General features: G+C 43.3%; 2 protein-coding genes across 3 annotated transcripts in view; both read right to left on the minus strand.

Moving 5' to 3' along the window:
• Positions 1–4,242: 4,242 nt before the first annotated feature.
• The window catches only part of LOC131684993 (uncharacterized), a 34,101-nt gene continuing 12,476 nt past the window's right edge, over positions 4,243–25,867 (minus strand). For both annotated transcript variants that reach the window (XM_058968308.1, XM_058968307.1), the window contains exons 2-7: positions 16,529–16,682; positions 10,685–16,459; positions 5,093–6,043; positions 4,720–5,025; positions 4,569–4,659; positions 4,243–4,504 (exon numbers count right to left, since the gene is read on the minus strand). In XM_058968308.1, coding sequence (XP_058824291.1) covers positions 4,434–4,504; positions 4,569–4,659; positions 4,720–5,025; positions 5,093–6,043; positions 10,685–16,459; positions 16,529–16,682 — 7,348 coding nt within the window. In that variant the 3' untranslated portion in view covers positions 4,243–4,433. The remainder of the gene's footprint in view (positions 4,505–4,568; positions 4,660–4,719; positions 5,026–5,092; positions 6,044–10,684; positions 16,460–16,528; positions 16,683–25,867) is intronic.
• Positions 16,858–18,622, minus strand: LOC131685002 (uncharacterized). Its single transcript, XM_058968331.1, has 3 exons — positions 17,112–18,622; positions 16,978–17,051; positions 16,858–16,924 (listed from the first exon to the last, which is right to left on the minus strand). Exon 1 carries the CDS (start codon positions 18,364–18,366, stop codon positions 17,248–17,250), a length of 1,119 nt encoding a protein of 372 aa, XP_058824314.1. The 5' UTR covers positions 18,367–18,622; the 3' UTR covers positions 16,858–16,924; positions 16,978–17,051; positions 17,112–17,247.

A 25,867-nucleotide genomic window follows, 5' to 3' on the forward strand; every position in this document is an offset into this window, starting at 1 on the left:
TGGCGCCATTTGAAATCCAAGATGGCGACCTCCGGTTACCACAAAATAGTGAGAACCACCATCAATATGGGTGTCATTTTTAAAAATATGGTCAGCAGAACCGAAAATCAACCATTACCGCCATTTTGAAATCCAAGATGGCGACTTCCGGTTACCACAAAATAGTGAGATCCACCATCAATATGGGTGTCATTTGAAAGGATATGGTTAGCAGACACCGAAAATTGACCATTGGCGCCATTTGGAATCCAAGATGGCGACTTCCGGTTACCACAAAGTAGTGAGAACCACCATCAATATGGATGTCATTTGAAAGGATATGGTCAGCAGACACCGAAAATTGGCCATTAGCGCCATTTTGAAATCCAAGATGGCGACTTCCGGTTACCACAAAATAATGAGAACCACCATCAATATGGGTGTCATTTGAAAGGATATGGTCAGTAGACACTGAAAATTGACCATTGGCGCCATTTGAAATCTAAGATGGCGACTTCCGGTTACCACAAAATAGTGAGAACCACCATCAATATGGGTGTCACTTTTAAAAATATAGTCAGCAGAACCGAAAATCGACCATTACCGCCGTTTTGAAATCCAAGATGGCGACTTCCGGTTATCAAAAAATAGTGAGAACCACCATCAATATGGGTGTCATTTGAAAGGATATGGTCAGCAGACAACGAAAATTGACCATTGGCGTCATGTGGAATCCAAGATGGCGACTTCCGGTTACCACAAAATAATGAGAACCACCATCAATATGGGTGTCATTTGAAAGGATATGGTCAGCAGACACCGAAAATTGACCATTAGCGCCATTTTGAAATCCAAGATGGCGACTTCCGGTTACCAAAAATAGTGAGAACCACAATCAATATGGGTGTCATTTGAAAGGATATGGTCAGCAGACACCGAAAATTGACCATTGGCGTCATGTGGAATCCAAGATAGCGACTTCCGGTTACCACAAAATAGTGAAAGGATATGGTCAGCAGACACCGAAAATTGACCATTACCTCCATTTTAAAATCCAAGATGGCGACTTCTGGTTACCACAAAATAGTGAGAACCACCATCAATATGGGTGTCATTTGAAAGGATATGGTCAGCAGACACCGAAAATTGACCATTAGCGCCATTTTGAAATCCAAGATGACGACTTCCGGTTACCACAAAATAGTGAGAACCACCATCAATATGGGTGTCATTTGAAAGGATATGGTCAGCAGACACCGAAAATTGACCACTACCGCCATTTTGAAATCCAAGATGGCGACTTCCGGTTACCACAAAATAGTGAGATCCACCATCAATATGGGTGTCATTTGAAAGGATATGGTCAGCAGACACCGAAAATTGACCATTGGCGCCATTTGGAATCCAAGATGGCGACTTCCGGTTACCACAAAGTAGTGAGAACCACCATCAATATGGATGTCATTTGAAAGGATATGGTCAGCAGACACCGAAAATTGGCCATTAGCGCCATTTTGAAATCCAAGATGGCGACTTCCGGTTACCACAAAATAATGAGAACCACCATCAATATGGGTGTCATTTGAAAGGATATGGTCAGTAGACACTGAAAATTGACCATTGGCGCCATTTGAAATCCAAGATGGCGACTTCCGATTACCACAAAATAGTGAGAACCACCATCAATATGGGTGTCATTTTTAAAAATATGGTCAGCAGAACCGAAAATCGACCATTACCGCCATTTTGAAATCCAAGATGGCGACTTCCGGTTACCAAAAAATAGTGAGAACCACCATCAATATGGGTGTCATTTGAAAGGATATGGTCAGCAGACACCGAAAATTGACCATTGGCGTCATGTGGAATCCAAGATGGCGACTTCCGGTAACCACAAAATAGTGAGAACCACCATCAATATGGGTGTCATTTGAAAGGATATGGTCAGCAGACACCGAAAATTGACCATTAGCGCCATTTTGAAATCCAAGATGGCGACTTCCGGTTACCACAAAATAGTGAGAACCACCATCAATGTGGGTGTCTTTTGAAAGAATGTGGTCAGCAGACATCGAAAATTGATTGATTTGATTGATTTGATTGATTTGATTAATTTGATTGATTTGATTGATTTGATTGATTTGATTGATTTGATTGATTTGATTGATTTGATTGATTTGATTGATTTGATTGATTGATTTGATTGATTTGATTGATTTGATTGATTTGATTGATTTGAATGATTTGATTGATTTGATTGATTTGATTGATTTGATAGATTTGATTGATTTGATTGATTTGATTGATTTGATTGATTTGATGGATTTGATTGATTTGATTGATTTGATTGATTTATTTGATTTGATTGATTTGATTGATTTAATTGATTTGATTTGATTGATTTGATTGATTTGATTGATTTGATTGATTTGATTTATTGATTTGATTGATTTGATTGATTGTTTTCAATTTGATTGATTTCATAGCTTTCATTGTTTTCATTGACTTAATTGATTGTATTGAGTGCATTAATTTCAATGATTTGATTGATTTGAATGATCGCATTGATTGCATTGATCGCATTGAAATCATTGTTTGTATTGATTTCATTGTTTTTATTGATTTCTTTGAAGTCATTAATTTCAATTTCAACATTGTTACATTAGCATCAACGACTTTCCCGAATCAAAAATATCTACATTTATCGGTTTCATACGATTATTCGCCAAGAAAGGTAGCCATTTTGAATTTCGTGTCCGTTTCTTGGTTTTTAATATGGTAAAGAACATCAATTGTGAAACGTTAACAATCGCCCAGAACCTGACATTTCGATATTGCCCCATCGACTCTCAACAACTAACCTTATTCAATTCAGTTGTTCAGTTGTTTATTCGGCAGCACTGCACATGAATTTACTGCCTCTTCTTTCAACCGAAGCACCGCGTACAGAAAAAAACCAGGTTCGGTTTTCTAAAGCCGAACCGATACCGCTGTTTAGAATACATTAACACCAGTTGAAAATCGTGCACACATGTAAACGGTGCTGAGTGACTCGGTTTGGTTTTCAAAACCGACACTCGGTCGAGGTTGTCATTTCGTTTACCGTGTGAACGAAATCAAAACCGCACACGATGTGGATCGCTCGTTTACACGTGTTGAGACTTTGAGCACCATACCAGTGACTGTACGTACCGGTTGGTTTTCTTACCCACCTCTGTCAGTCACCTCATCAAATCGGATCGTCTGCGCGCTGACTTTCAATTTCAGGCAAATGTTGGCAGAAAAATCATAGATTCCGGAAAGCTAACATATGCAAGCATGTAAATCCTCTCGTGCCCTCAAACAATCTATTTCCGACCGGTTGCAACATACCTCGTAGGTGTCATCAAACATCTCAATTATTTTGTGATCTTTAGCGGAAAGAAAATATTATTGTTTTTATTATTGTGATATCGCCACTAACTAAATAATTTATAATCAACATCATCGTGTCCAGCCCACTGTAACCTACCGTGTTTAATCAGCTTTCCGATATCAGTTGTGTACTCGGTACAGTTCGTGGTTTATGCGTCCTTCTCTATTTCTTCTCTCAAAACAGCGAGCTTCCTCCAACATCTATGCCTCATGGCCGTACAGTGCAAAAGAGTATCAGCAATTTGTATAGAGCAAGTTTTGTCCACGTCTGCAGGCAACGTACTTTAGTTGACTATGTAAACTAAAGAGCGACTAACACCAACACCCTATTCGCAGCCGAAACATGCCTTTTAACCTCGCGGCTAACATCTTTATCACATTTCACTAGTGTTCCAAGATGTATGAATTCGACGACACGTACCATACCCCATCCACCTTGGGATAAACACCGTTCGGACTGTCTCACTCTCAACCAGCTACCATGTTATTTTCCTTGTCAGAGTTTATATTTGTAGTCAGCCGGATTCTCGCAACCTCGCTTATAAAAAGCAAAAATGTCTCTTCGACTACACTGCGATCAATACGTTGTTTGCGAAGCCAAGAAGCATGCGACACTTCGTGATGGTGGTTCTTCGGACCGCACCTTTGAGAGCTATGTTGAATTAGTGTAGTGCAATGTTTCAATTCGTCGTACATCGCATCTCGCCGGCTATATTGACGTTATAAATACGCGTAGCGGTTGTAGGTATAAGTGAAGTGATAGTGCAATTTAAGATAAGCAAACCTTGTTTGGATCAAGAGACATGGCAGTTCTTTTATTCTATTAGTTATACTGCGAAAAGCACGAAATAAACTAAATAAAAATATACATCCAATGCATTTTACCATGGTACTAGTTACGGGTTTGAAATTTCTATACAAAGATTATGGAATCTTGTATACAAAAACTTTACCATACTCATAAAAAAATCTGTCTAAATGGCTATTTCCTAAGCTGTAAAATAAACGATTTCTTGTACGTGATGTATACTAGGCAGACATTACATCGTCGGAACCTTGATCATAAACACGAGAGAAATCTCTTCACCATTTTTTATGCTGTATTTCGAATCTGGAATAAAAAAGGTAATGATTTATTAAACTAGTGTTATTTTTTATATTTTAGAAAAACCTACTCTCAGGAAGCACAAGAAAATCGCCTCCTTTCGTAAGCATTTCTTTTCCATTTACTTGGAACTGGAGCTCTCCTCTGAGAATCAGAAATTTCTGCAACGAAGTAAAATCTAAGCCTCCGGTCACTTCAAAATTGCTTCAACCATGACTTACCAGCTGAAAGTTGGCCGTTTTTGTCAACTTTTTAACCGCACCAACTGAGAATCGTAGAAAACCGCAGTTCTCGTGCTCGGAATAAGCAAAAAATGAATACTGGATTCCATTGCGCTCCTGGAAGTTCAGATGGTCCAAAGTGAAATGCATAACGCCTCCGGCTATCGGATCGACTGGTAGGCGATCAGTTGGTCCATGCTCTCCTGCCATCAGTTTCATTATCCAGCATTCAGCCTTTAGTTTATCGCGAGCCATGGAATCGGTTTCACTGATAATGTCATTGTTGCTGCTCTTTTCCGTATTATTCTGCGGTAATTAAAAACCAAAGATAATTAGATTTTTGTGCATTAATTGATAACAAATTAACACTTACAGTTGTAGAAGCAGATGTTTCCACTTCCACGGTCGCATCAGGACGATTTTTCTTCGGAGCCGTCTGCTCAAGCGACCCTTCTGGAGGGGCATTTTGCACCCTCTTTCGATTTGCAGCTGCCGTTGTATCGGTACTAAGGTCAGTTTCTTTAGACGTTGGCACCGGCGCCTTGCGCGGCTTCCTCCATCGGTATTTTTCTTTCTGCTTAATTTCCAGTGCCAAAACCTCGGCTTTGACTATCTCATCAATCGATAACGGTCTGTAGTTGGGCACATCGAAAGCTGATTTAACCAGCGGATTGGTCAAGAGAACTTGCGCTGCAATACGACGATTCCGGCCACTGCGACGTACGGGTTCTTCTTCGTCACTACCATGGCCACTATCTCCGCCCTGATCCAACTGCTGTCGATTTACGTTAGCCTTATCCTTTTTAGCTTTGCTCGGTCGCCACGTTATGTCCAGATCATCATTGTAATCGCGTAGATAACGTGGAATCGGTTTTGGCTTAGCTTTTTCTCGCTTTTCTGTTTCGTTCGTTTTTTCTGGTTTCTCTGTTTCGTCCGTAGACATTTTCTCCTCTTGCGATTCATTTCGATTCCTGTAATAATATTCTTCTATTCTTAACCGGGGTAGACGAACCATTGGAATGAGCACAGGTGGAACGTCGCCAAGAACATCATTCGCATTGCACGGCAGACCACTGCCTAGCGGCTCCAATAGAGGAGCCGAGCAACTTTCATCCGCGGGTTTTTCGTCAGGTTCAGACGATTCGCCGGATAAAGTGCGAAGTTTTTGTTTCTTCTGCGGCACCTCAACATAAGTTTCGTTTAACGCCTTATCCGTTGCTGTAACCGTGGCGTTTGTTTTAGGTTTTCCTCGGTGATTCCTTTTTGACGGGTATATTTTATCGGTTTCGAAACCGGCAAAGTCCGATTCAGGTGATTCGCGGGACTGTAAAAGAGATATTTGATCATAGTTTTTTTTTTGCTGAAAAAGGATTTTACAGAGTTTAGTGGCGTCCTTTCTGGTTACAACTGCTAAAACATAAGGGACCAACCATAAATTACGTAACGCAAAAAATGCCTAAAATTGACTCCCCCCTCCCCCTATGTAACAAATTGTCACAAATTTTTCCATCCCCCCCTCCCCTGTTACGTAACTGATTCCAAGAAAAAATTTTTTTTCTTCAATGAAAACATGTTTCGTAACGATCTAGTTAACACCCCCTCCCCCCTATGTCACAACTTGTCACAACTTGTCGTACCCCCTCCCCCCCCCCCCCCCTAAAAGCGTTACGTAATTTATGAATGGTCCCTAATACGGTAAAATTTGCGCATGAAGGCACAACATCTCACTTAGAAATATTGGATTTCGGTGTTTCGCCCTGTTTTTGTTACACTGATTAAAAAATTTCGCATGATGCAGGTGTGTAGATTACAGGGTAGAAAACAAAATTCGCTTTCGCTTATTCGTCAGCAAACCAGAGATTTTGTGTTTACTTTCCGAGACATCACATGGAATCAGCCTGTTGCTTTCTAGGCGTTCTCAAAGGTTGAGTGAACTGTTCGGACTTAGTGTCTATCTAGTGCCAATTGGTTGATGGGATTAAGCATCTAGCTGGTCTCAAATTGGTGTCAGTTACAGACGAAATGAATTCGAAACACCGAAATCCAACATTTCTAAATTAGGCGTTGTGCTCTCATGCACAAATTCGGCATTTTGAAACGAGGAAAAACTACAATATTCCTGCAGAGAACATCACGGAATTTCGTAAAATGGCTGGGTTCTGACTTGTGTGACGGAGTCCTACGTGCGCAGCTTGGTTCTTGTGTCCCCCTTTCAATTTACGAACAAATCTGGAGTCCCTTAAGGCAGGTGGCTTTTTGGTCATCTATGGAAACTGTCCTTCAATGTCAGCTTCTTTCTCCGAACAGCCTAGATAAACCGTGTAGTGTTGGCAGTGGTTGTTTCAACCGGCTAAGAATTACACTACGGACTACCTGTTCCGCTGGTAAAAACCCACCTAACAGGGAACCTCAATTCCATGGTGTTATGCGATCCGTGCTATGGTTAAAATTATTGAATGGTTTCGATTGCCAAATTTCGACCACTTGTCAGCGACGATCTCTGGTTTTTAGGGAGTCCACCTGAAAATCTTTCGATTTTGAGAGAATTTTATTTAACCTGATAGCCTCGTTCAGACTAGACACATGGGTACATAGGTTTTGTCAGCCAGGCCTCTCTGCAGATCTATGACATTTAATATATGCTCTACGAGTTTACCTGATTTTTTGCAAGATCAATAGCTTACCGGGTAACTTGATTGCATAAACCAATTCATATTCAACCATCTGACAGCTTTCAAACCCGCATTTGGACATTATTTTTGCCGGTTCGGTTTCTCAATAGCCCTGTATTCGACGAAACTTTTCCTAATTTTGCTCCGCCTCGACGCCTTCATAAGGGAAACATTGGACGACTTGGCCAGGGTTTCAGTAAAACACACTCACAATTTCATTGAAATATAATAAACAAAAGTGTTTTAAATATTCATGATTTTTAGAGAACTTTATCTTTACTGTTCCAAAAGTTATTGAAGTTTTACTTAAACCGTTTTTCGTGAAGTTTTCACACTTGGGGGTTATTTTATCAAGGCCTAGGGACATTTGACCAAGATTTTTTTTTAAATTATCGTGATAAATTGTAAACATATTAAGGCTTCTTAAGGGATACCCCGCTTTCGGAGGCTAGAAAGTAAGCAGCTGTGTTTCTTGATTTTTGTCGTGACTAACGATTTACCTTTCAATATAGGGCCTCCAAAATTTCGGAAGAAAAAACATGTTAACTTTTGAACGCTTACATCTTTTGTTCTACTAAATGGATTTAACCAATTTCTTAGGTATTTTGTCGAAAATATGTCTAGCAATGTTGTAGTAAATTTAAGAATATGTAAGCCATGCATTATCATCGGAAAAATAGTGTTTTGGAAAATCTTCCAAAAACGGCTGGGTAAAAGTAAAAATTTTCAGCCCATCTCGGACAGAGCCGTCAATATGGTGCACCAACCGAACAATAAAATGATGAAAAGTTTTAAATATAGGTCTGCTACAGATTTGTTTCTATTATCATTCGTATTTGGTTGCTTGGGGCGAACGAAGGGCTGTACAATACCGAGAAAGAAATATTCGTGAGCTGTACACGCTTGGTTTGTATCGTTGGGTGCTACTATCAGAGGCATCATTTTGATTTCCTATGGGTGGAAGGTAGCATACAAACATAAAAAAATCGATTTTAAAGCCGACCGAAGCTCGTTTGTTCTTGGTTCCCGCTAATTTCATACACCGAGCCAGAAATCTTGATTAGAAAGAATAGTGATTTCAGCGGTTTCAGCAAGTCAGATGTCCGCAGACTGTATGTCAACACCGGGAGAGTAGGTGAATATTAGCATTCATCTCCGTAGATTAATTTGTGCAGCTCCATGCACAAGGAAAAATTTTACCAAAATTCTCCTACCCGGCGATTATTTTCTTTGGCAACAAATTAGTCCTTATCAGCGCTATCAAACCACTCAAAAAATTAAATTTGAAAATCTTTTCGTTTGCCCACCGAAAAAACGATTTTAAAACACCAGACCGGTGCTCGTTCTTGATTAGTTCCCGCTAATTACATCTGCCACCCAGAGAACATTTTCTTTGGAAAACTAATTAGCCCTTATCAGCGCTATCAAACCGTAAACCAAGAAAATCTTTTCATCCCCCACTAGTACATTTATTTTCGACTGGTCAAAATTAGCATACACGCACGGAAAAACCGATTTTAAATTATTTGACTGAAGCTCATTCCTGATTAGTTATCGCTAATTACATGCACCGAGCCGCAAATCTTGAACAGTTTCAAATCCTCTTCTCTTCGATGATGAAAATAAACTGCTTTCACTCGATGGCCTGCCCATTTGGCTTTGAACGCAAACTAAACAAAGTACAAAACCGGGGGTCGTATGGGAGTGCAAAATCATTTATGTGTAACCCCCGTACTGGCACCATATGCTCGTCTTGTCGCGGTATAGGAGGAAAAGTAAAAGAAAAGCAAGAGTCCCGATTGGTTCATGCCGGTCTCCAGTTTCCTGTCCATCGCTTGCTGAGAAAGAGACACTACACCGAGCCTGTCGGTGCCGAAGCACCCATCTAACTGTCAGCAATGATTATCTTGCCATCGAACTATTGGAGCTGGCAGGAAATGTTGCGCAAGTTAAAGGCAAATTTCATTCCGAAACAATAAAAAACCGCCCTTACCAGGGCGACTATTTTTTCGCACAAATAATTAAATTGTTTTCACTAGAGACCGACGGCGCAAACAATTCTTCGCTACTACAACTGAGCTGGTTGGTAATACGACAGTCAAACCTCGGCTTACATAAACTAGGCTAGCTCATTAGAGCGTAAACATCCGGAATAGCGGGTGTCATCGAAATCGTTAGCAAAAACAAGTAGATTAAATTAATATTCGTTTTGTTGCTAATGCGTGATCGGCACCTGATAGATCACAAAGAAGCTATGCTGAAGGCTAGCACCTTTCTTGGGAAGAGAAAATTACAGAAAGCAATCGGATGTAGTTCACTCAGCAAACTGAACCGGTTTGCCCATCTCTAGTGAGGATCAAAGGCCGTATCTCCAACTACAGCACCATCAACGTTCATTGCGCTTACGAAACGAGACCTGAGAACGAGAAAGATGCGTCCTGGTGGAATGTTAAGTTTGTGATTGGCGACAAGAAGAACGAGATAGTCCGAGAGGCAATGTACAGGTTCGGACCACTGCCAAGTATTTATAAATTATGTCTATAAATTACTAACAGCTAGAATATAAAATTGAAAAAATCGCAGGAATAGATTATGTTAGGGTGTATGAAGGATCCATCCTGCACTATAAACATTTATTGTGTATGTCAATAAATATTGATGTGAAATTCATGTTTATGAAGTTATTTTTGTAACGATTCAAAAATAGCTCAAAATGATTGTCGACGAGATTAAGCGTGTTGCTACATGTTGAGGTAGCAAATTACAGGAAGGGGAGAAGAAAGTGCTTGATGTGTTCAGTGCAGATTAGTATGACGTTTGTGGTCGGTTTGACTCTTTTATCCGTCTCGCACACACGACTGGGACGACTGATAACCACTGACTGCAACAGTCCGACTGTGGCAGAGGATACCTGAAATTTGTTGCTTTGTTATGATAATGGCGTCCAAGTGAAAAGAGTAACGCAATCATGACAACACGTAGTTTCTCGTACACTGTCTCTTCCCCTAGATTACCCATCTGGTACATATATGGACGATGCCGTCAGTTACAATATGATACTGAATTTGATGATAAACTGAGTACTTCAGAGAAAAATGAAAAGGTGTCGGAGAAAGGAATAACGAAAAAACGTCCTCAAATATTCTAACCAACCAGAAACATGTAACGATGATCGATTTTCAGTCAGGTTGTAGTTGCTTATAGCACTGTCTTAAGCGTGTTAATGCCCCGTATTTTAGAAGAATCAAAATATGTGCTATAGAAAATTTTATATACAATCTATTACACTGTACCTGATTTTGCTGTTCTCTAATTGATGATTCGAGCAATGTGTCATCTTTCGACTCCCTCCGCTCCAAGACCGGACTGGACGTTTGGTCGATTGTGCTTTCTTCTAGATCTGACGGGCAACTGGTATCGCTGACATTTTCATCGATCTCGATCAAAATCGTGCGATCGGCGGAGCTGTGCGGATCCGCCTCCGGCTCGGATTCTGAGAACGAAGAGCTTCGCCGCGAATAAATCGAAGAAACCGGTCCTACGGACTTCGTTTGGGCACGTTTCGTTTGCAATGACTCACTTTCTAAATGCCCTTCGGAGGCCTGCTCGTCCGGATGTGCAGAAGCGGAACGATCTGCCTGTGTTTGCTTTTTAGCTCTTAGAGGTCGATTTGTATTGTAGTTCGCTTTATCCCCTGTTTCGGCAACTTTATTTTTGTTATTTACTATTCTTGACTCTGGTCTTCTTGATCGTTCAACTGGATTACTTTCTACTGCTTTTTGTTGGGTTGGTTTACCTTTCTTATTTTTTTCTACGTGGTTTATATCGTCCTCAATTGGTACGTGCTCCACGGATTGCTGTGAACAAGCTGCAGCCATCTGTTTAGCTTTGGATCGAGTCGTCTTGGGCGTACTAACCATCGATTCTTCTTCTTCTTCTTCAGACATTTCTTCAGGCCTCATTTCGTCCCTCTGAACGATGTTTGGTTTTGCTGGTACTTGCTCAACTGTCTTATCCTCAAGGGTTATCTTTTGTTGCGTTTGTTTGTGTTTCTTATTTTTCGACACAGCATTCTCGGTTGACGCAAAGTTATTCTGCTGCACTGATTGCCCAACAGTCTCTGCTGGCACGTGTTTAACTTTGGATCTGGTATTCTTGGCCTTATCGATCACCGGTTCACTTTCTTCTGCAGTTGTGTCGTTCGCTGCCGCATCCGTTTCCAACTCGATGTACGGTTCATTTGCTGTGATTTGCTTAGCCGGTTTATCCTCATTCTTTTTCTGTATCTTAGGCTTGGTTTTATGCTTAGTCACGTGATTTTGATCGTTCTCAGTAGGTCCATCGATTTGGGCACTAACGTTCGCCTGCTCAACCGGTTGCTCAGCAGTTTCTATTGTCAAGCGCCTAACTTTGGATCGAGTATTCTTGGTCTTCTCGACTATCTGAGCTTCTTCTTCTACAGGCGTCTGATCGTTTCTCGATTCTACTGGCACTTTCTCAATTGCCTTGCCCTCAATCTTTTGTTGAATTGGTTTTTGTTTATTTTTCAACACACGTTTCACCTCGTTTTCAATTGAGTCGACGCCTATGGTAATGTTATCTTGCTCAACCGGTTGCTCAGCAGTCTCTGTTGTCAAACGTCTAACTTTGGATCGAGTAGTCTTGGTCTTCTTAATCATTTGATCTTCTTCTACTGCAGGCTTGTCTATTACCGGTTGATCGCTTCTCGATTCTGCTGGCTCAACTACCTTGGTCTTCTCTTGGACTGGTTTATTTTTCGATACATGATTCACCTCATTTTCAATTGAGTCGACGCCTTTGGTAATGACGTTATCCTGCTGAACCGGTTGCTCAGCAGTCTCTGTTGTCAAGCGCCTAACTTTGGATCGAGTAGTCTTGGTCTTCTTAATCATTTGATCTTCTTCTACTGCAGACGTGTCTATTACCGGTTGATCGCTTCTCGATTCTACTGGCTCAACTACCTTGGTCTTTTCTTGGACTGGTTTATTTTTCGACACACGATTCAACTCATTTTCAATTGAGTCGACGCCTTTGGTAATGACGTTATCCTGCTCAACCGGTTGCTCAGCAGTCTCTGTTGCCAAGCGTCTAACTTTGGATCGAGTAGTCTTGGTCTTCTTAACCATTTGATCTTCTTCTACTGCAGGCTTGTCTATTACCGGTTCATCGCTTCTCGATTCTGCTGGCTCAACTACCTTGCTCTTTTCTTGGACTGGTTTATTTTTCGACACACGATTCACCTCATTTTCAATTGAGTCGACGCCTTTGGTAATGACGTTATCCTGCTCAACCGGTTGCTCAGCAGTCTCTGTTGTCAAACGCCTAACTCTGGATCGAGTATTCTTGGGCTTATTCACCAGCGGTTCTTCTTCTTCTGTAGGTATGCTGTTCGCTTTTACCTCCTTTTCCAGTTCAACGCTTTTGGCATCATCGTTGACCTGTTCGATCGGCTGCTTAGCTGTTTCGGATGTCAACTGTTTCGCTTTGGAGCGAGTCTTCTTAATCCTATCAATTGTCGGAACTTCTTCTTCTCCAGGCATGTTCTCCAAGCCTGTATCCACCCGCTGACCAATGCCCAATTCAACTGACACTTGCTTAACTGGCATATCCTCATTCTTCCTCTGTAGCGAAAACTTGCCTTTAGTTTTTGCCGCTAGATTCACAGCGATCTCAGCTGGTTCGTTGCATTTGGCACCGTTCTTTTGCTCAACCGGTTGCTGAGCTGCCTGTTTTACTTTGGTTCGAATATTCTTGGTCTTCTCAATCACCTGCTCTTCTTCTTCTCCTCCTACAGGTATGCTTTCAGGCCTCGATTCCACTTTCCGATTGACGCTCGATTTCGCTGGTACTTGCTGAACTGGGTTATTCTCAGGTGTTATCTTTTGCTGAGTTTGTTCGTGTTTTTGATTTTTCGGTTTTAGATTCAAGTCGCTAGGGATTAACCCGTTGCATTTGGCACCGACGTTTTCCTGTTCAACCTGTTGCTCAGCTGTTTCCACTGCCATCTGTTTTGCTTTAGATCGAGTAATTTTAGTCTTCCCAATCATCAATTCTTCTTCTTCTTCTGCTTCTACTGCAGATATGTCGTTCGCCTCCACATCCATTCCCAGCTCACTACTCGATTGGAATGACATTTGTTCGGTTGATTCGTCGCATTTGGCATCTACACTCTCCAGCACGTCCGGTTGCTCGGTTGTTTCCGCATCCATCGGCTCAGCGTTCTCTACAGACATATCGTTTGCCTCCAGCTCGATGCTCGACTCATTTGTTTGCATTGGCTCATCTGTCTTATCCACAATATTCCTCTGCTGATCGTTTACCACGCGATTTACATCATTCTCCACTTGTTTGTCCACTTGCTCGGTAGTCTCCGCTGCCATTTGTTTGGCTTTGGCGCGAGTCTGCTTTGTCTCAATCGTCAGTTCTTCCTCTTCTACAGACACGTCATTCGCTTCCTCGATCGTCTCCAGTTCGATGCTCGATTTAGCTTCTGGTATTTGCTCAACTGGCTTATTATCAGTTGATATTTTATGTTTCGTTTGTTTGGCTTTTTTATTGTGCGCCGTACGATTTTTATCGTTTTTAGGAGCCTCACTGCTTTTGGCAAGCACGTTCTTCTGGTCGTTTAATTGTTCATCCGTCTCTGGTGTCAACTGTTTCGCTTTGGTTCGACCCTTCTTAGAGACACCGTTCATTAGTTTGCCTTCATCGGCTTTGTGTTTATCGTCATCAGTTGGAGATTGATCCTGCGTTGTATCCGTGGCGATCGGTTGTGTTTTAGTGTTTTCTTGGGCTTGTTGCTGTTTTTCATTCGCCACTTGCATTATATCATCCTTCTGTAGACCGTTCTGTTGTCTGCAGTTCACATCGATAGGAATCGGCAGATATTGCTGCACGTCCAGTTTCCGAACCACCACATTGAAATTACGAAGCTCTGGAGACGTCTCTCTGTGTCCGTTGGACATCACTTCGGCTATCGGAGAGCACCCATCCTTAGATTCTGGCGCAACGTATAGCTTACGCTTTGATGCGGTTACAGATTGCGTGCTCTTTGGAATCGGAGGCATAGGTTTGGCAAACGTAAGCTCCAAATTTTTGAAATAATCTGTTGTGGCAGGGTCCGTTATAGTCGCCGTTTTTCGACCTTTCTTTGGTTGAGCAATGGCTTTCCGATCGATGGGTTCTGTTGATGTGACGTCCACTACGACAGACGGTGGTACAGTAGTTTGACCGCGGAAAGAATGTGCAATTTCTACTAGTGTATCCGATACCTTCTCAAATGTCTTGTTTACAACCTTCTCTGGTTCTTCGGTAGATTGCTGTGAGTCTGGCAGTTCACTCTGCAGGCGAGTGATAACAACTTCATCATTTTCTTCTATAAATCGGCGTTTGGCGGAGTCTGTGAACTGCGATGGTGGGGTTAAGGGTCCAAGTGGTGTAGAAGGAATATCTTCATTCTGTGTAACAGGTGGTGACGGTAGCTCTACCAAACGTTCCGCTGATACTTCCATGTTACTTGAGCTGATGTCCATCGCATCTCGGTTGGTCTTATTTGTATTTGAGCGTGGCGGAGTGAGCTGCGTTTCTGGTATCTCTTCCGAAGTAGTTCCAGAGTCATGTTCAGTGTCATCATCCTCCTCGTCGTCCCAGTCGGTAATAATATCTACCAGCTGCAAATCTGTTTTGTCGTCTTTTCTTACTGTCTCCGGAGGTAGCAGTGAGCCTTTGTGCACATCTTCCTGTCTTGGTGTCACCGCACCGAACCAATTGGCAGGCTCCTCATCGACCACATTGATGATTGGTGATCCTGGCCGCTCAGGTACATCAGCAAAACTTTTTTCCAAATTTGCTCGAATTTCCTCCATATCTGCACGTTGTTGATCAACATCATCTCCATCACATTCGCCGCTTTCATCGCTGAACACCTCATCAACGACCTCAAAATCAGCTTCATCGAAATCACTTTCATTGGATTCCTCGTCGGAATGAGAATAGTAGGCTTCCGGTATGGATGGTGCAGGAGAAATCTCTCGTTGCTCTACCAACTGTTTGGAAAATGATACTCTGAATGAGTGTCGCTTCCGCAGTGATACGTCAGCATCTTTGAGAATACTTCTCGGCATAGAAACGTTGCAACTAGTATTCGGCGACATGGAATCGTCATGTACACTCGCATCGATTGGCACACTTTCGTCAGACGTCATGATATCATCATTGACTTGTTCAGATCGACCATTTTCCAGAACATTGAAGGTGGTGCTGAGTCTTCGCGGCTGCATTGGCTGCTGAGGAGCTGCCTTGGGAGATTCGGGAGGGTCTTTCGGTGGACTGGGAGTCTCCGGAATAATTACATCCGGTAATGGGGCTGCATCTGTTTCTAATGCTGTCAATTGTACAGTGTCTACTGGAGTGCGTACTACGATTACTTTCACCGGGGTACTAGGACCTGGGAGAGCTTGAGAGCATGGTGCAAGTATCTGCTCGACTTCAGCAGCTACAGGTAGTTCTTCTGGTACTACTATAGGTACTTCCACTTCTGGCACTAGATCGTTCGGCGCAGCTGTGGGAATCGGATCGTTGATGATCGGAGTTATAGGGGAATCCCGTTCCGAAATGGGTGAGATCGATGTAGTGAAGGTTGATATTCGACTTAGCGCATCATGCCCATCGGGCTTTGGGGTGCTGCAAGCTAGCTGTTTTAGCAGCTCACACTTGGCAGCATTTGTGCGGTGATACTGGTTTATCATAACCTGACGAGCTAGACTGATTGCAGGTGATTTGGGTATAGTTCTGCCAGCAAGTTCTATATCATTCTCAGCAACAATATCTGTGACTGGAAGTGCTTGAGGAGCTTCATTTCCGTTCTGGGTCACTGCAGGTATTTCATTTTCATTCTTTTCCGCTTGTGTGACTGGAACAAACTCAGTAGACGCTGAGGGACCTTCCATTGCATCTTCATTCTGAGTGCATGGAATAACATCTTCTGGCGTGTTGGGCAACGGATGCGGTTCCGACGTATTACCGTCAAAATTGAATTGTGGCCGTTTCTGCAACGATGAACAATTTAGCATTACAAGTTCTTCAGTATGAACCACAGCTAACAATTAGATGCTTACCACTGTTGCGGCAACCTGCTCGAAAATGTTGTGCAATCGCATACGGCCACCCGTTCGTTTCTTCTTAATATACTCAACCAATCTGGCTCCATTCGATGACTCGAAGATGCTGTCTTGAAGCAGGTTATCGATGTCGGATAAACGAATAGGAACTCTAGGGAAAGAACATAAAAGGGAACCATTAGAAGTTAATTTTGTCATATTGAAAAAAATAGTGAAATATTTTGGGACACATGAAACTGAGGCATGGAAAACTTGTTATATAAATGGTCACGGCTCCTTTATCGGGGTATTCAAGGCCGTTTGTCATTTCCAATGACGATGTCAATGTTGGTTAGGTGTTCGGATGAGTGGCTAAACACAATTTTTGTAGCAGCTCGGTTTAATTCAGCTCAACTGCAAATTCAAAAATAGTTGGTTTGAGTAAAGATTTCAGTAATCATAGTTACAAATTATAGTTTTTTGGTCCACCCGCACTACCGATCCTCAACGTAGCAAACTGTGCTGATGGTACTGTCTAGCTCTAAATTAATGCAATTAATACCAATCGGTAACTGTTTTTAAACGTTAATCGCATACTTACAGATTTGTTGTTCTACAAAAGGAAATAAAGTTTCCGAAATCTAGATTTAAGTTAATTTAATATTTCACGTGCTAATAGCGTCCTTTTCCTTCTATTCATTTTCTACTTCTACTTCTTCAAACTACCTGTCTTCTCTCTAATCTTTCACACTAGCAAGGTTTCTTCTCACGCTGGGTTCGCCAGCACCGTCGTCGGAGTCCAGTGTTTCCAACAGTTCCCCCTCCCGTAAACCTTGTCCAGAACCAGCTTTCTGGTCAGATTTACCCGAAGACTCCATCTCAATGAGCGCCAATTTCGCCACTGGTCGCCGATACTCTCCGTGTGCTGTGCGTACCGTAGCTTGCCTTATTCGCCCATCCTTGCCGGGGAAAACCTTCACCACTACACCACGTACCCATCCGTTTCGGCCATTATCATCAACTATGAAGACTAGCCTTCCAGGTTCCAAAGGCTTGCTCTCTTCCAACCATTTGGTTCGTAGGTTCAGCGAAGGTAGGTACTCTTTTATCCATCGCTTCCATAGGTCATCCGACACGTACTGCGAACGCTTGTAAGTGCTACGAAGGGCATCTGCTAGGTCAGTTGGTACGATGGCTAGATTTTGTAAACCGGATGATCTGCCTCGGATGAAATGGTTCGGCGTGAGGGCTTCAGAATGGGGCGATTCTTCTGGCATATACACCAGCGGTCTGGAGTTGATGATCTCTTCGGTTTCTGCGATCACGGTAAGCAAAATCTCATCATTCATCCGATGATCCGCGTTCAGCGCTTGCATAGTTGATTTTGCGGAGCGTACCATGCGTTCCCATATGCCCCCCATATGCGGGGCGGAGGGTGGATTGAAACTCCAGCGGGTGCGGGCGTTCGTGAACACGTTTGCACATGTAGTGTCAATACGGCTGATCTGCTCTTTTAGTTCCTTATTTGCTGCCTTGAAATTAGTGCCATTATCCGAGAAGATAGTGATCGGTGGTCCTCTTCGCAGTACAAACCGTCGAATAGCCATGATGCATGAATCACTATTTAGACGGTGTGCCACCTCCAGGTGGATTGCACGCGTGATAAGGCACGTGAAAAGCGCCACCCAGCGTTTCTCCACTCGTCTTCCAACCGTGACGTCTATCGGTCCGAAGTAATCTAAGCCAACGTAGCTGAAAGGTTTACAATACGGTGTAAGTCGCTCGACCGGTAGCGGGGCCATTTTGGGTATTATGGGTTTGCACTTTCGGATCTTGCACTCCTGACATCGCTTCATTACTCCAGACACGGATGCTCGTATTGTTGAAATGTGGAACCGTTGGCGAAGTTCATTTACGACCGTCTCCCTGTAGCAGTGGCCATAGCGCTGATGATAATGTTCAATTACACGTTCCGTAATCGGATGTTTTCTCGGCAAAATGATTGGGAACCGCGTATCATATGGCACATACTCTGCTGCTTCTATTCGCCCACTGACGCGCAATACGTTAAATTCGTCCAGAAATGGCTCGAGGTGGTACAAAGCGCTTGACTTCTCTATGGGCAACCATTTTTCTTTGGGAAGCTCTCTATTTCGCTGCAAGGTAGCTATTTCGTCCGCATAGTACTCACTTTGCGCCTGTTTCCATAATATGTGTTCAGCTTTCTCGTATTCGGTCTGTTTCAATGGGACGTGTACTGAATCATGATGCTTCACAACAGATCGCAGCATATTCGCCGGTACGTCTATCACCTCAATTGGCATCCGCTGCACCTTACGTCGGCAGTTTGATATAAATCGAATAACACAGCAGGCTGTGCGCAACAGCACATTCCATCGAGAGATACGTGAGACTTCGATCAATGGTTCAGAAATAACAGCGGTATGATACAAATGCGACATCCTGAGTTCTTCCGTCGTATCCGGCGGTGGTAGAGGTTGAGCAGGCCACAAATCCTCAGGACCGCAAATAAGGTAAGGTCCGCAAAACCAGGGTCCCATCGATTCTAGACAAGGCCCATTTCCCCACTTAGTGAGTAGGTCAGCAATGTTCAGCTTCGTTGGAATCCAGCGCCACTCGTCAAGCTTCGTTTCTTGCAGGATCTCTCCTATGCGAAATGCCACGAAGGGTTTGTACTTGCGTTGCTCGGAGCGGATCCACGATAAAACTGTCCTTGAATCCGACCAAATTACACGCTTTGTGACTTTCAGCTCGTGATTCGCACAGACCCTGTTCAGCATACGTGCCCCCAACACCGCCGCGTTGAGCTCCATGCGGGGTATCGATATCTGCTTCAGAGATGCCACTTTCGTTTTGGCCATTACCAGCGCACACTTCACCCCGTCTTCCGTCACCAGCCGAAAGTATGCGACGCAACCATACGCCTGCTCGCTAGCATCCACGAATACGTGTAGTTGCAGTGAACCGTAAGCTTCAGGTGGTGCACCCTGTAGATAGCAACGAGGAATGGATACTTGCTCAATTTGGGGCAATAACAATCTCCACTGCGTCCATTTTTTGTAGCTTCCGTCGTCGATTTTGTCGTCCCAGTCGTAACCAAGTCGCCAAAGGTCCTGGATGATGATTTTCCCATGGATTGTAAATAGCGCCAGTAATCCCAATGGGTCGAACAAGCTCATAATGCAGCTGAGAGCGATTCGTTTTGTCGGACGCTCATGAGTAGTGAGATAGGGCATTAAATCGTCACGAATTGTTATCGAGAACCTAAAAACGTCCTCTTTTGGATACCACACTATACCCAATACTCGTTCGGCTCCAGCACTGGTGCTTTGGTGTAGCGCAATTTTCTCACCGTGCTTAGTTTCTCCCATTTCCCGCATGAATTTTTCGGAATTGGAAACCCAATTGCGAATTACGAAGCCTGCCTTGGAGTGCACTTGCCGCACCTGCTTTGCTCGCTCAATAGCTTCTTCCTCGGTCGAAACACTATCTAAATAGTCGTCCACGTAGTGATTACAGACTATCGCTTTGGCGGCTGCAGGAAATAGGTCAGCATGTTGACTCGCATTGAGATTTTTTACATACTGCGCCGATGCTGGCGAGCATGCAGACCCGAACGTAGCCACGTCCATCAGGAACACGTCTGGAGGCGCCGCTGGGTCGGTCCGATACAAAAAGCGTTGTGAGTGCTTATCTTCCTTTCTAATCCGCAACTGATGGTACATCTCGCAGATGTCGCCGACGAAAGCCACTGGTAACTGACGGAACAGCTGAACTACTGCTGGTAATGGCGTTAGCAGATCCGGACCCGCGAGTAACTGTGAGTTGAGCGACACTCCATTTACTTGGGCGGCTGCATCCCACACAAGGCGTACCTTATTTTGCTTTTTGGGATTTAAAACCACATTCAGTGGCAAGTACCAGATTCTAGTTGGATCAGCCTCTCTTAGCTCGGCTTGGGTAGCTACATGTGCGTACTGCTTCTCCTGATAACTTTCGATCTGTTGTTTTACTGCTTCCTCCAAGACTGGATTCTTTTTCAGGCGACGCTCGAGACTGCATAGGCGCTTGAATGCCATCTGATAGTTATCGGGAAGGTGACAGTCATCGCTCCTCCACAGAAGGCCTGTTTCGAAACGGTCTCCGATGCGGACAGTCGTGTTCTGCAGGATCAGTTTCGCTCGTCGATCTGCTTCTGACTCGAGCATCGGTTCGGCAACAGCTCCACAGTCCTCAGTGGCAAAATATTCCCGCATTTGGTCGTGCAGTTGTTGATTTGTTAAGCCACCGTGGGCGGCGAGAAAACCTCGTGCAGGAGTGACTCGTTTTGGTCCATATATCGTCCAGCCTAAGTATGAGCGCACCGCAATCGGTTCATCCACTCCCCCTATCCGCGATTCTAAAGGTGCAAACAAGTAAATATTGTTGAGCCCAATCAGCAGGCGTGGTTCTTCCCCGACTTGTTCTTCTGCGCAAAGTCCACGAAGATGCTGATACTGGTCTATCACCTCCTTGAAGTTAACCGTCTGTTGTGGTAAATAAAGTTTTTTTACTGTGTGTGCATCAGCTAGATGGAGCAAACGCCCTTCAGTGCCTCCTTGAATCTTCAATGACAAGCACTGCGAAGCTGGTTCTTGACGAACGATGTTGCCCGTCCATTTTAGGGTTAATGGTTGTGGTTTACCGACTGCACCGAGCTCACGCACCAAGCTGTCTTCGATCAATGTCATGTCTGAACCCTCGTCCAGATATGCACAGGTAGTTACTGATTTCGACCCGATGTGTATCGTTACCGGAACTATTCTGAAGATGACTGTAAGTTTAGAGGCGAGATGCGCATGGTGCTGGCCCGCGCTGCTGTTAGCTAGCATCGCAGAGCTCGGTAGGTTGGTATTGCTATATACTTCACGATGAGCCAACGGATGGTGATGATGACGGCAACTACCTACGTTGCAAGTAATTTTAAACTTACACCAGCCTTCGTGCTCGTTTAGGCATCGTTCACACAGCCTCCAATTTTGTATAGCCGCGAGCCGTTGTTGCGGTTTCATACGACGAAACTCATCGCAATTTCGAATGCGGTGGCCATCTTTCTCACATATGCGACATATGGGGAAGGGCTTCGATGCACTAGGCGATGTTCCTTTCTGATCTAGAAAATGGGTATGAACAAATGCTCGCTCTCTTGCCCGTGGCTTTTCCGTTCGGCTGTAGCTTGGTAACCTGGACTCAACGACAAGGGTAACCTCACTTGCTTCTTTGACAATGATTGAAATGAACTCGGCGAATGTACGGAGTGTCACTTTCTCAGAGAATCGTTTATACTGTACCCATTCTCGTTTCGTAGGCGCCGGGAGTTTGTCTACCATTTCCTGGATCAAGGAAGGATTGACTAGATGATCCTTAGAATCTGCAGCCTCCAAATGATCGCACAATTCCTGTACGGCCATTCCGAACGGAATAAACGTGTCGAGCTTGTCGGCTCTTGGCGGATCTGTTCGTCTGACCTTCTGCTGCAGCGAATAAATGAGTTGCTCCGGACGACCATAAAGCATTCGAAGTGTAGCTATTACCTGAGGCACCCCAGCTGGCAGCAGCAATCTACTGCGAACTGATTCTAAAGCTGGTCCTTTAAGGCATTCCTGCAGCCTGATAAGGTTCTCTACCTCGGTGAAACCACAAGCTTCTGTTGAATTGACGAAGCTGCTGTAGAATAGTGGCCACTCCTCTGATTTGCCACTAAATACTGGGAGTTTTTTGGACAGCACTTGGCGTGCCGATCGTTGAGCTCTTGTTGGCCCCCGTTCGAATCGAGACCCTGTCTCCGTTCGCTTCTCTCGTAGCGAAGCGTCGTCGTCCTCGTGTGAAGAGACAGTGCTCTCTACTTCTCCCTCAGAATTGGACTCAGGTGGGTCAGTATTTAGAGTTAGTGGTTTTATCTGCGGGGGGCGCTTAGGGGTTTCTCCATCAGTCATAAATGACGGCCGAATTTTTGGTACTTCTCCGAGCTTCGATTCTATTTCCATGTCAGGAAGTGTTTTCTCTAGCCTATAATCGCTAGCTGCATGGTATTCATGAGCATCTAACGATAGAGAAGAACTGCGACGCTCGAATTCTTTCCGTAGCTCGTTCTGTCGCCTTCGATACTCCTCCTGTTCTGTCAGCCGCTTCTCAAGCATCGCACGTTCCTGAACCAGCTTCAATTCGTTCAGTTCCTTCTCCTGTTGCAGTTGCCTCTCCGCCAAAATCCGCTCACATTCGATCTGCCTTTTGCGGATTGCCTTGGCGATTGCCAACTCTTCCTCTTCCTGGGCCATTTTTTGCTCCAACCGAAGTAATGCGAGTTGCATGCGGGACTCAACCGTCGCGGACTCATTTGCGGACGGTTTTCCGTCATCTACGACAGCCATTTTGCTTGTTGGGAAACTACCTCTCTTTCCCTGCGGTATGGTGGACATATGGCCCTCGACGGAGGTCAATTGATCGGTGGCATCCGGCGGTTGAAAGGAAGCGTTCTTGAGAGGCATATTAGGATCGGGTTTCCCTGCCTTCTTCGCCATTTGGTCCTTCTTAGCCGCACATTTTTCACATTGGAAAGGCCTTTCCTCTACTCCGGGGGACTCACCCACACATTCAAAGTGGAACCAAGCCTGGCAGTCATCGCAACTGACCATTTCCTCGGTGTCCGAACCATCGCACTTGTTGCATTCACCTTCCGGCATCCTGGTTGAGGTTATAATTTTTGAGTTTGTTGGTTAGGTGTTCGGATGAGTGGCTAAACACAATTTTTGTAGCAGCTCGGTTTAATTCAGCTCAACTGCAAATTCAAATATCGTATTAGTTGGTTTGAGTAAAGATTTCAGTAATCATAGTTACAAATTATAGTTTTTTGGTCCACCCGCACTACCGATCCTCAACGTAGCAAACTGTGCTGATGGTACTGTCTAGCTCTAAATTAATGCAATTAATACCAATCGGTAACTGTTTTTAAACGTTAATCGCATACTTACAGATTTGTTGTTCTACAAAAGGAAATAAAGTTTCCGAAATCTAGATTTAAGTTAATTTAATATTTCACGTGCTAATAGCGTCCTTTTCCTTCTATTCATTTTCTACTTCTACTTCTTCAAACTACCTGTCTTCTCTCTAATCTTTCACACTAGCAAGGTTTCTTCTCACGCTGGGTTCGCCAGCACCGTCGTCGGAGTCCAGTGTTTCCAACAGTCAATGTTAATCTTAAGCTTAATATCCATTCAACACTGTCCATGTCCACAGTTTACCTTGTATAAGATTAAGAAAAGTAATTCATTTGGGTTTTGCGGCGTTCAAAAATAATGATAAATTGAGTTTCTTCATATAAATTACCTTCAGTGTTCGATAGCATTTATACAGCTCAATACTGTCTCAACTTATGAGACCAGCACTACACTCATATATTTATATTATGTGGAAGCGAGGACAAGAGGTGTATTATTATGTTCTAGACAAATTCAACCTAGAGGATATGTGGCAGCCGAAGTAAATATACCACCAAGACATATTCCAAAAAGACATCTTCAAAAATTCCTAATCCCGATATTGGTTTAAATGAAAACGGAACAACGAAGCCAGCTGCACACACTTGTTTTCTGTTATTGTTGCTCCGTCATCGTCGACATTTACTTCTTTATTGTCGATGCTGGCTGTTGTTTTGGAGGCATTAGGTGCAATCGTTACTTTGCTGTTGATAATAGCAGTTGGTTTCGTGGCACTGGGTGCGATCTTTGTTGCGTTCCCAAAACTTTTAGAAGAACTTAAGCTGATACACCTAAACGCTTGGCTCTTTATAGCTAGAGCGCCCACCATTGAGAATTTAAGTTATTTATCGCCATGCTTTCAGCATATACCCGGTAAGCATAATCTTTTTGAAGAAATGTTTGAGAATATCGAATCCTTTTTGCAGCCGAACAGGAAAGATTCCATCTTTTCCAGGCGATGTGTATGGAGCAAAGCTGCCAATTGCCCACTTAACCGATTCAGTGGTAATTAATGTGCATGCTAACGCCCACGAGTCCGAATCGTCAGAATGAGATTTGTGAACATTTTAGCTCCGGATAAGCATAGGCTTAATAGATCCATGTTATTCATTCAGTTGAATATCGTACAATATATTCATTTCACTAATTATCTAGGAAAATGTTTTCAAATGCCGGTAAAGCATATGAAACAACAATCATCACCGCTTACATTATGTCAGGGCTTACTTTGATGATGATGATTCGTTGCTGCACGGTCGCATCGTGTAATAATCGGTGACGAATGAAAATCTGCATGGATGAATGGGCGGTTTGTTCGTTTGACGTTTTCAGCTGCGTCAATGAATATTGAAAATGAATGCGGCTGAATATGATCCATTTTCATTCAATGAATTTGAATATTTTTAACTCACCGTTATTGAGCAGAACTAATCGAGATTGCAAAATGTTCAATGAAGCAACATGCTTGGGAATAATATGATGAGTCATATTGTGCAATCTATATTGATCATTGCATGCTGATCAATACCGACGCCGGCTACGTCCGAATGCAAATCTTCTGGGAAAGGAAGGAATGTTAGTCCGATACATGCCGCTGCTAGAGGCTGAGGAATCCTCTGTATCACTCTGTATCACCACATGTATCACGGGAAGGGGAGAGTTGTTAGTAAGTGTGCCAATAGCGTTGCCATGTAATAATTGCTCTGGGCAGCCGGCTGCCGAGTATTAGGGAAATTTATCTTTTGTCATATTAATACGATTGGCCAAATAAGTAACTTGAACTCCGCATATCTGACTATGAGGAGCACTGCTTACATTTTTATAAATCCGTAATGTTCATGTTCCTATCACGCGACGAATTTTTCGTGGTTTTTATCGTGTCGTGTAAAATTTTATGCGACAAAATATGTCCAACTTTGAAAATAATAAAATGAAGACTATTACATAATTGCACTAAAATAAGAGTGGCAAAAATAGTTGCATAACCAAAGTGACTCACTGCACTGTTGATAAATCACCCAACAAAAATAGGTGATAAGGGACGCCGGCTAAAAAAGATAACCACCGCACCAGTCCGAAGCGAACAGTTGTGTTTGGAAAGGTTACACACTGATGGAATTAGCACAAATCGTCCTATTTCCAATAGATGTGCAAAATGTGTGTATTAAGTTGATGATGGTCGTGGTCGATTAGTGACTGACCGTATCTGCACGACGCAGATGAAGTTCAAATTTTAGGATTTCACTCAACTACCAACGGCAAGAACCAAAGACAACTCAAACTGTCCTCAACTTGAGGAATGGGATATGATATTTTACAC

This window comes from Topomyia yanbarensis, chromosome 2 (genome assembly GCF_030247195.1).
Source record: "Topomyia yanbarensis strain Yona2022 chromosome 2, ASM3024719v1, whole genome shotgun sequence".
NCBI lineage: Eukaryota > Metazoa > Arthropoda > Insecta > Diptera > Culicidae > Topomyia > Topomyia yanbarensis.

Coding starts and splice junctions, on each gene's coding strand:
- LOC131685002 (XM_058968331.1), bottom strand. CDS start 18,366: ATGAAGCGATGTCAGGAGTGCAAGATCCGAAAGTGCAAACCCATAATA.